Below are 12,034 nucleotides of genomic sequence, written 5' to 3'. Positions count from 1 at the left end.
TTTTCCCTCTTCCCATTGACCAATTTGATATTAGTTTCAATATTTGCACCAAAATGTAAGGCAAATAAATACATACCCACCAAACCAACACTGTTGTAGAAAGCTTTTGAAATACAGATATCTTTCAGTAACCATGACAATTGTGTGTCAGTCTGTAGTCTCTTTCCTGATTCGAAAAGTCAAAGAAGAAAATATATAGCAATAGGAGAATTCTCAATCAGAAGACAAAAAAATAGATTTTTTAAATGAATACATCGTTCTCATCACCATTGACTATTTCATTGGATTCTGTGTTACTTCTTGACCTATTTAATCTATGTTGTCATCCAATTTGATTCAAATGCTGTGTTGATCCATTAATTTCTTCCTTTTAAAAGAGTTGTATTGTAAATGCCATCAGCCTATAATTGTAGTCCTGAATGACATAAAATACAGTTAAACTCAGCGTAAACTCAGCTGTCAAGATGCATACAGTAATGGAAAACTGATTTAATATACCACCCACTTCTAAAATTCAAAGACTAGTCACATTCAGCAGCATTAACAGATTAATTGTAGCTGCCAGATGACATTGAACTTGTTGTCAATTAAATTATATGGGTCTGTGTTTCTGATTCCTATAGAAAATGGTAATTTTAATCATCCTGCAAGTTGTGGTGCATTAATCTGTAAGATAGTTTGATAAAGAGCATTTATTATTTCAGAAATATTTGGGTCAGGTTGGGTTGTTTCCCATTCTAACTGATATAATTGAGACCACATTGTAGAATTAATGGTGGAAGAAATAAGATATGCATTGACTGGAAAATGAAAATTATTTCTGATAAAGAAAAAAGCCCTCGATGTATCGTTCGCAATTGCCCCAATACATACTGTAACTACTTAGTAGGGAAAAAAAATCAAAAGCACTCAGTTGCTGTATTTCATGCTCACTTACTCAGTTTCTGTTACTTAGAAGATTGTTTTTCTTCCTGTTTTAGAAAATCATAGAATCATAGAATGGTTTAAGTTGGAAAGGACAGTAAAGATAATCTGGTTTCAAGCCCTCTGTCATGGGACTGGACATCTCCCACTAGATCAGGTTGCTCAAAGCCCCATTCAACCTGGCCTAAAACACTTTGGGGCATCCAAAGCTTCTCTGGGCAAATGGTTCCAGTGCTTCACCAGCCTTTGAGTAAAGCATTTCTTCTGAATATCTGATCTAATCAGATTAGATCTGATTAGTATCTAAACTGACCTCTTTTTTAAAAACCATTACACCTTGTCCTACCACTACACTCCCTAAAGTGCGGTGATACAGTCCCTCTCCAGCTTTCCTGAAGGCTGTCTTTAAGGCTGTAAAGCCAGTCATTGTAAGGCTGCAATGAGGTCTCTCTGGAGACTTCTTTTCTTCAGACTGAACAACCCCAACTGTCTCAGCCTGTCTTCATAGGAGAGGTGCTCCAGCCCTCTGATCATCCTTGTGGCCCTGGACCCACTCTAACAGGTCTAAGTTTTTCTTGTTCTTTGGACCTCAGAGCTGAATACAGTACACCTGGGAGCATCTCACAAGACTTCACTTTAGTGACTTTACCAGCTAGAACAGTAATGTATCAAACTTCAAGTCAAATGGACTATAGCAGAAGCAAGTTCTATCTGTTGATTTTTGATTATTCCTCCCTGCTTGATAGAAGACATAGAAATATAGAATCATAGAAGTTGGAAGGGACATCCCGTGTTGGAAGGGACCCACAAGGATCATCGAGTCCAACTCTCAGCACCACACAGGTCTACCCAAGAATTTAGACCATGTGACTAAGAGCATAGTCCAGATGCTTCTTAAACTCCAACAGGCTTGGTGCCATGACTATGTCCCTGGGGAGCCTATTGCAGTGCATGACAATATTCTGATATTAAAAACAAAATAAAAAAATCAACGGATTTCTTCCACTCCTTCTCTCTTGGATTAGCAGTTATTACTGCAAACATTCTCCTCCAAAGCAGTTGTTACAGGAGTTTTTTACACCTACATTATTCTAGTGACACATTTTAATCAGAGACAATAATCACATGAAAGCATTGGCTCCATAAATAATTTCAAAAGGAAAAGAAAGTAAATAAAGTAAAAAAAAAAAAAAAAAAAAAAACAAACAAACAAAAAAAAAAACACACACAACTGTCTAAGAAAACTAGTTCCCAAGGATCAACTGAAGATCCTCATGCATGGTGGTTTTAGTACAATCTCAGATATCTGGCTAGTGTCAGAAAGGGTTGGGCAGTAGATTTTGCCAAAGTATATTTCAAATGCTTTTGTTAGATCACCTGAAGAAAAATCTTAGCTGAAAACACAATTCTGGAGTGTTAGCTCCAGAGCATAACTGACTAGTCAAAAAGGCTTTCCACCCCTACTGCACATACTTAATTTTTCTGGTTTCCTTAAATCTTGATTCTTGAAAGAAACTAAGAGAAAAAAAGAAAAGAAAGATTTTTAAGAAAATCTTAAAAGAGGAGAAAATGTACTAGGTATTGTGTATCTGAAAATAGCTATTTGAGATACAACCTTTTTTTATTAACTCAAAATTTCACTTCATTTTAAATATTATGAGATCTCACGTCTTTGAATAGATGCCTTGCGAATGAATGAAATATAAACAAAATATTATGAACTGCAGATGGATTACCAAGTAGGATTACTTTAGATTTGTAAGCAATAAAAATTGAATATAAGCTTGCATGTTAAGTCCTAAAACGATTTAATAATTTCAGTGAAGTTCTGATATAAAGTACCACAGGGGATATATGTGCAAGTAATGATATTTGGCAACAACCTCATCTATACATGAAATATGAATGAGGTCACAGGTTCACTTGAGGTCTATTCAGTCACGTGTAATCAATGTCACAGATGAGTTTTTTATCTCCACGCAAGCACACCTAAGTTTATCTGGGCTGAGGCGATGAATAACCACCTTTGAAAAATTTGCCCATTACTCACATTTTGTTTGACACAAACTAATTAGCTTGCAGCATTCATAGCCAAAATTCACTTTCTGATCATTTTGCCCACTGTAACAGTGTACTTAGCATTGCCTATCTGTTAAATATATGTACTTTTTATTACTATTAAAAAGGGAAGAAATAATTAAAATCAAATGTTTTTCTTCTCCTGTCTCAGTCTAATTTTGGTTGAAGTATTCTCATAGTATTCTGATATTTTACAATGAGTTACTTAAAACCTAAATTATAAATATGTTGTAATCTGAAAATCTGAGATTTCTGAGATAGCCACAAAAATCACTTTAAATTCCAGAGGATAAAAATAACACTTGTTATTTTCAGAGATGGCTCAAGCCATTTACATCCCTTCCTACTACAGTCCTTACAGTTACTGACTTCCTGTTAGTATTAATAACACAACATTATTTTTTGAACATATACCCTTGTGTTTCAGCAGACTTCAGGGTAGTTTGTGCTTATCCTTCTTTCTGAAAGATTCTTCATACAAGTACAATTTTAAGGGCTGTGGCAACCTGGAAGAATCTTCATTAATATCTGTCTCATATTCTGCCATCAGTAACTTTACCCATGAAGTAGGAAACTACCTACAGAGAGAAACACCTTCAATAAAACAACTAAATGAAAATCTTCTTAATGTTACAGTTTTCTTCAGCCATTACTTTTATACCATTCATTTACTCTAGCTGCTAAAAAAAACTATTTGAGTGCAGGAGAAGTATGGACCACTGATTGTAATAGAGTCCTTCAGTGGTGAATAATGATTTCTAACCTCAAATTTTGGCAAGTTCTTTTTTGTTTCAGGGGATCCATTTCAGTGTACAAATTCTTGTGTTGGAGCAAGGGATTTGACAGAGTTAAATGAAAATCTCTGCAACAGAGAACAGACACAGCATTAGAGATGCCCTCAATTAAGGAAGGCTGAATTCAAGTACAGATTACTTCCATGTCTATCTATAGCCCATGTTTGAAACGTGTTCCAGTGAGAAGGAATGATAAAGAAATCAGCATTAAAAGCTTCTATTTTAATAGCTAAGTGTATAGTAGATCGGTTTATCTACATAAGAATTATTATTTGGGTAATTGCAAAACACAAGATACCATATGGGGAAGGGAAGAAGCTATCTAAGCTAGGCCCTAAGACTGAAAAGAGGCAAGAGAGAGCTTCCCTGACTAAGCATGTTCCTTAAATTGAAAATATATAGTGGAAATTACATTTTAATCTCTTTTTTATTGACCGCTGAACTAATGATGAAGATTTGTCTCCTCTTCCTTACAAAGAAATGTGTATTACTATTTTATTAGGACTGTTTGCGTGCTGAAAAAAATAAAACAACTATGACCTTGGAAAATTTTGTGATTACAACCTGAGTCTGCAGGACATTGCATAAGTTTCATAAGTGAAAAGCAGTAGAGCAGCCTTAGAAGTCATCACTAATCACCCAGGATAATTTCAGGCACATTGTAAAATAAGATTAATATTTGTGGTATGCCAGTATATCTCAAGTGATAAAGGGTATTAAATAAACATTTGTCTGATTTAATAAGCAATTCATCAATGGATTATACCTGCAGTTCATCAATGAATTATAGCTGCAGTTCTGTCATTAATTAGTATATGCTTTGCAAGTTTGAGCCTAGCATTTATTCTCATTATAAGTATGCTAATGTACATTTTAGCTTTATTAATCTGAGGAAATATTTAGCAATGCAATGAAAAAATACATTTTGAAAGTCAGAATAAATGTGTAAAATTTGAAGTACAGCTGTGTATGGTACGGTGGTAGATAAAATTTCCTAGTCTAGCAGTAGAAAAGAGGTCTTAGGTTTCATGGATCCTTTTATTTATTTATTGACAAATAAAATGGCAGTCATTTTCAGATTTGGAATAGAAGATATATTTACCGATCATCCCACCAAACTTTTCTGCACTTCACTTACTATTGGTGAAGTAAATTGAAAAGTAATCTTTTTACTGAGATTTTTGGAAATTTACTGTTTCCAAAGTGCTTGATGATCTTCACGACAACTGTTAGAGAGAGGTTTCTGCATATTATTATTAAATAAAAGGTATCAGCATATGTTTATGATTTACTTCTACAAGTACTTCAGCTGCTAGTTGACACTTATTAGTTTGCATTTCAGAATTAACAGAAAAAGATAAAAATAGGTATTATAAATTATTTTTCAATAATCAGGATATTTTTCAATGTTGTGTTTTTTATTTGAGGTTTTTAAATAATCACAACATATGACTTAATAAGTTTCATTGTATTGAACTGGGAAATAAGAAAGTACCTTTCATATTCATATGGAGGGAGAAAATATTATTGATGGACTTCTTCTGCATATATATATACATATATATATATAAAGAGAAAATATACATATACCTCTCTTCAGAGAAAATATCTTATTTTATTATCTTTTATTTATTTATTTATTTAGCCCCAAAACAATATCAGACACTGAAAATTAATTTAGTTGTCCTGTGTATGGGCCATACAATTACTACATTGTAGTAACAAGGATGGCAAGAAACATTTTGCAAGAACTGATTTAGTGATACAGACATTGCATTACATTTTCTCCTTGTATTGTCAATAAGTTACCTTAAAACTATTTACTGTTCTTGCTTTCCCTCTCTTTTTTTCCCTTTTCTTGCTTGTAAAGCTGCTAAAGGAGATAGCTAGGAAACGCAGAAGCATTCGTTTTGGGAGGGAAGTCGAGCTAAAGCCATATATTGCAGCTCACTTTGAAGTTCTTCCCACGGAATTCACGTTGGGGGATAAGAAGCATTACGGTGGCTTTGAGAACAAGCAACTGCAAAGTGGTCAAGAATATGTCTTCTTTGTCTTGGCTGTAATGGAGCACTCAGAATCTGTAAGTTAGTAACTAGACCTTTTTAGACCCCAAATTACCTTCCCCCAGTCATCAAAACAGTCCTTCAGTGTTTATTCCACTTCCGAAACAAGTTTTTTTTTTTTTAAGAATCTGTAAAGTGTTTCTTTGCTGATTTCCAACTAAGTCCTTGAACTCACCTATGCTGTATGCACCTTGATGTGTTTGTTCTATGTGTAGCTGAAAGCTAAGAATCACCTCTTATTAGCTGTGCTGTGATCCTTTGCAAATTACATTCTCTGCTGTTTGAGATCATTGGCACAGGTTCTGAGGCATGAACTCCACAGCACCATCTTTTTCAATGTCTTTGAAAAAGAGTTCCTTTGTTGCCTTAAGACTGCCATTGAATAGTGGTGTTGGACATGCAGGATTCTTGGAAAGATTAGTTGAATTGGAGACATACACAGTAACCCTCTTTAGGTACAGTAATTTCCTAACAACTTCATCAGTGAATTGTTAGAAAGTAACAAAATAATTCAAGGAAAAATCCTGAGGTGAGCAAAATAATGAGTTGTCATCTCTCTTCATGTAATTCATCTTGTTCTGATGTCCCTTTATGCTCGAGTTAATATAACTGCATGTAATCTAGTAAGAGAGAGAAAGAGACAGAGAGAGAGAGAGAGAACTGTTGTAATGCACATTAACATTTTAACATGCAGTTTGGTGTAACATGGTATCTTTCTAATTGGTTCCTAAACCTGACAGGTACATTTGCTTGCTCATCTACTTGAAACTATTGCACCAATAATTTGAATTCTAGTCAAATGCTTCCAGTATGCAATCTTACAATTGCTTTCTGATGTCAACAGAGTTTACACTGTGAGGAAGTAGCTTCAAATTGTATACTTTTGGATACGTAATTTTATTTGTAAAGAAAGTAAGTGCTTCCTGGAATCTCTAACATAAATCATAAGTTCTTTGCTTGCTTTTAGACAGTGGTGGTGAGATGGAGAATTCTGAATGTGCTGCATCAGAAAGGTTCAAAACAGAGATACTAGACAGTTTTGGTCTATGAATGTAAATGGCAATTAGAAGCAAAATCCAGTTTGTTGGAGAACAGGTAGTAAGTGCTCAAACTGGTATCCCTCTGTAGTATTTTCTTCTGGTTGCTCCAAAGGCAGAAGCTATATACAAAGTGTTTCTTATTGTAGAAGTTCTTACCTATCTTTCACCATTCAGTTTGCAAGTTTGTAAAACACCTAGCTTGAAGAAAAATAGTAGTTTTTTTGTTGCTTTGTTCACTGCATCATTACTTTGTATATATTTATTTTAGATATGGAGTAGCTATTATTTTAAATGCATCTCATTTGTTGTTAAGCAAGATTTATTTTATTTGTATAGACCATGTATGCAACCAGCCCATATTCTGATCCTGTTGTGTCAATGGATCTTGATCCTCAACCAATTACAGATGAGGAAGAAGGCTTGATCTGGGTTGTAGGACCAGTTCTTGCAGTGGTGTTTATTATCTGTATTGTTATAGCTATACTTCTTTATAAAAGGTAAGTTTACCTTTTAGTTTACCATATCTATAGCTTTCTGATATGTTGACCATTTTATAGGGCTGTTCCATTATTTATACTACAATTGTAACTGTCATTATGTTGCGATATTTTTGTATTTATTAATGGTTCCCAGAACACTGCAGATATTTTAGTAGATTTATGACTGAAAGCTTCCAATAATTACAGCTATGTGAGTATATTTTTTTCTCCTGATGACACTCTATTGCCATTTCTGCATTTAAGTGTGTTTTTTTTTGTTTGTTTGTTTTGGTTTTGTTTTGGTTTGTTTGTTTTTCCATTTTGCATATGTTTGTGAAGAAAATATTCTTGAATATAGATGTGTACAGATTCACGTTTGACTTTTTAGAAATTATTTTTAGAAGTGTAGGGGATTACATTACATTACATTAGGGATTGCATTCAGCCTGATGTTAAACATGATTTTCATCTCCACTCAAGTAATCTCAGTTTTCACTTTTGACGGTTGGCCTTACTTTGTCAGTATATCTTTTTGAATTTGAAGCTGTGGACTGAGAGATTAAAGAAATATCAGTGACTGTTTTCTACTAATCTTGCAATCTGATCAAAATTCACTTACACTTCTTTCACTGTGTATGACACAGATGCAGTTTGTTATTACTCAGAGGACTTTCCTTAGCCTTGCAATTTACAAGATGAAAACTATATGATACATTAATTTATACATAGCAGCCTTTTACAGTGTAAATGGGTTCAAAGGGGTCAATACTGAATAAAAAACAAAGTTGATTTTAATATTTAGATTATGCATTTTTGAAACCAAAAATGCCTTATGCATTTTTGAAACATATTGATAAAGAGTAATTTGGGAATCATATAAAGATCCTGTGACCCTGTTTTTGCTAGGTGGAGGGGTGCATTATGGGCAATTTCCACAAATGGAGTATGTCTTCTAAAACTAATGGCTACAATGCTATCAGCTGCTTATAAATATTTAAATTCTGCTACCCTGTATGCTTTTTCTGCCCTAGGTGTATCTAGCCAAATGCCTCTGAAATTGTGTTTAGAGAGTTGTCTTCAGGTTTTGGAAAGTGAAGCTCTGTGTTCAACAGTAGGAGAAAAAAAGAAAAAAAAAAAAAAGAAAAGGAAAAAAAAAAAAAAAAAAGGAAACTAGTCCAGAGGCAACCTTAGCTTTGGATTCCAAACAGATATATATTTATAGGAATGTTTTTTAGAGTTGCAATCATGAAGAAGCATAGGAGACATTTTGCTGTTGGCAGATATTACACTGTTCTGAAGGTTTCTATTAATGCCTACTCTCCCAGCCAATCTAATTTATTAGACAGCAGTGAACCTTCTATTTGTGCCAGTCTGTCACTTCAAAAATTGGTCATTTGAGACATACTAAAAGTGAAGTACTACTTACTTCTGATTATTTTGGAGTATTAAAAGTAAAACTTCTGCTTCCTAAAAAACATTGGCATATAAAGCAGATGTGTAAATGTTTCTGGAAATATAGATTGCATTTACAGAACAATAATAAAAATTTTCAATTCTTCTACTGAAAAATTATAAGCATATTGCACAAATGAGCAGGTAGAATTCATTCATAGATAGTGTGAAGAGAATGTCATGAATAGAAAATAGGGGACATTTTCCAACTGTTATTTACTACTTGTACTAGAACTGTTCAGTCAAATTTCCATATGTATTTATTTATTTTTATGTTTTCAGCTCTAAGCTGAAAATTGATAAGCCTCACTATTCTAGCAAAGTCATTCTGAGAAATTATGATTGCAGTTTTACCAGTCAATGGTCAACTCTGTTAAAATAACTTGGCTGTAATTACAAGGGAACAATCTAAACTGTTATCAGTCAAGGTAATAACATCATGTTCTAACATCCACAATAGTACACTACCCTCTCATGTGGTTAAATAATCCTACCTTTTATAACATTACATTGAATTTATAGTGATTAAACCTTGCAGGGACACAAGACAGGTAAAAAAGTGGTGGGAAGGTACCACCACTTTGAAGGTATCAAGGTACCTTTCATTTCTGGATTTAGGCTTGCAGAAGACAGTTTTTTCATATGTTGTTGTAATGAGTAATTTAGACACATTTAAGCAAATTCATACAAAAATCCCTGTTAAGAGGTTACAATGAAAAAAAAAATGAATTAGGATTCAAAGATTCCTTTTATATTAGTGCATCTCAGTGCCTTAAATAATTTCTACTAGTTAAGACAGGCTGACCATGACACATGATATTCTGAAGGGAGTATAAAGTGACATGTTAACAAATCTGAATTGCTTCACTAAACTGAAGGAAAGGATAAAGTAAATAAGAATATAAGATTTTTAAAGTGTATCTGGACAATTTATTTCAGAGTTTAGCAAGGAGACAGGAAGAGTGATATGCAACAATGGGTCAGTGCAGGAATAACGCTATACAATGGAGATGCTGTATTTGATCTAGAGAAGACATTCCTGTGGAGATAATGTCAGAATTTTTCTGTTGAAGAAATGACAAAATAGTCATAATACTAACATTTTAATTAGATTAAACAAGTTTTTGTTTATTTGTTTCTTTCTTTTGTGTGTGTGTGTTTTTTGTTTTGTTTTGTTTTTGGAATTATAGCTAGGTCTTTCTAATGTGTCAGTGTCCTAAGACATCTAAATCATAAAGGAAAGCAGCACTAAAATAACTGAAACTGGTAGAATTTTTTAAAGTCAAATCAGCTTCTTCTAATGATAAACTGCTTAGTAGATTCATTCTCAATAGGTTTTGTACAAATCAACAGAATTTAAACTTTTTATAAAGAAATCAACTATGCAACTGGAGAATTCCTAAAATTCAATATAACCAGTATTAGAAATCTAAGAAGTATTTTTCCACCTCAATGAGAACACAAAGAGAATCATAGCTATTCTCCATTCGAAAATGAGACAGAAACAGAGCAAGCTTTTGTTTTTAAGGGCCTTACAGGAATCTTATATTTCTAAAAAAGAAGGAATATGTTATAGAATATTTTATCATAGACTATGCAGTCTGGATGTAGACAACCAGAGCTTGATAGCTTTATGGCTGTAGATCAGCAATAATTGGGCAAGATAGCAGGGATGTTTAACACTTTTGAGACAACAGCAAAAATTATTATTTGTATGAACTATGTTGGAGGGAATTACTGTGACTATAAAACTTGGACTGGTTAAAAAAAAAAAAAAAAGTCGCAGTAAGAAGTAAGGAAATTAGAAATTTCCATGTCTACAGGAATTTCTCAAAATGCATTTCTGGATTGTATAGGGGCATAACTGCAACAGATATGATGGGTAGAGAGGAAAATAGAGGTCAGAGGACATCTGCCTAATCCATGACAGCAAGTATGAAAAATACTGAAATAGAGAAAATGAGGTCAAGGGATGTGGCAATGTGAAGAAGATGCCAGCGAAACACACAGGTGGACTGTGTTTAATTCCCTTTGTTGGTAGAAGCCTTTATGAAAAAAAAAAATTAAAAAAATTGTTTACCTCATGATTTACAATACTGCTTTTACATTTTAGTTTCAGTCAGAGAGGAAAGATGACTGCAATTTCTAAAAGAATCATTTTAAGGGGAGAAGTCGTACCCTCATTTAAAGGAGATGTTATTGCAGAAAGTGTGGATAATTTGCCTGGGATGGTGTGAAGCAAATTTAAGTTGCCCAAAGACTAGAAATGCCTGAGCGAACCCTTTATTATTTATCGGTCAGTTTATATAAAGGTTGTTGCCTCTACATTCTTCAAAGCTCAAAGCAAAGATATGGCATAGAAAGATTTTTTGATTATGTATCAGAATAAAGCCAGAAGTTCATTGCAGCTTAGTACTTTACAGTAATAGAGGGGGAAATAACTTTTGTAAATAGGTATATAATTACTTTTTGTAAAAAGATATTTCAAAATATGCCTTTTGTTCTCATTGGATACGGCTGCAATATAATATCCAACATAACTGTAGGTGATTAATGTACTGTGTGCAAAAATGCTTATAGACTCACAGAACCACAGAGCCACATGTTTGGAGATTTTCTGTTCTCACCCCTACTCTGAACATGGTCAGGTACAGCAGGTTTCTTAGGGTTCAGGTGAGTTTCAGTATCTCTAAGGATGGAAACTATTTGAATGGTCTGATTCATTGTTCAACTACCCTCTCACAGTTAAAACAAAACAAAACAAAACTTTTTCTTAAGTTACGGTTTAATTTCCCGTCTTTCTGGAATTCATATCTTGGCAAAGTGAGCTGGATTGGCCAGTGACCAGTACAGTATTCTGTGACACTGAAACAATGATACCACCCTGCAGTCTTAGTGAAAATAATTTTGGGCAGGTCTTTAGGTCTTTTATCAGTCAGACTTAAAACTAAACAATCAGATTTAGGGATCAGAATAAATTAATTAAATGTCATTTGCCTTTTCATCATGTCATTGTCCTCAAGAAAATATATTTTTCACTGGTTCAAGTATGGAGTAAAATACAAAATAGTAAGATTTATATGCAAAATCTCAAAGAAAGGTGAACACTTAACCAGATACAGAGATGGTGCAGAATTCTAGTCTCCTCTAGAGGTAATGCATGTTATGAGAACTGTTAATTAGAGTCACAATCTATTTGCCAA

The 12,034-nt window shown here is 33.7% G+C and overlaps 1 protein-coding gene across 1 annotated transcript in view; it reads left to right on the top strand.

Annotated features, from left to right (window-relative positions):
• PTPRD (protein tyrosine phosphatase receptor type D) overlaps positions 1 to 12,034 on the top strand; it is a gene marked incomplete at its 3' end in the record, with an annotated part of 401,990 nt that overhangs the window by 297,866 nt on the left and 92,090 nt on the right. The window contains exons 20-21 of the mRNA XM_084305402.1: positions 5,668 to 5,877; positions 7,237 to 7,397. Coding sequence (XP_084161528.1) covers positions 5,668 to 5,877; positions 7,237 to 7,397 — 371 coding nt within the window. The remainder of the gene's footprint in view (positions 1 to 5,667; positions 5,878 to 7,236; positions 7,398 to 12,034) is intronic.

Source organism: Netta rufina (assembly GCF_964035555.1).
Source record: "Netta rufina genome assembly, chromosome: Z".
NCBI classification, from domain to species: Eukaryota; Metazoa; Chordata; class Aves; order Anseriformes; family Anatidae; genus Netta; species Netta rufina.
This window is presented reverse-complemented; position numbering and strand designations above follow the sequence as displayed.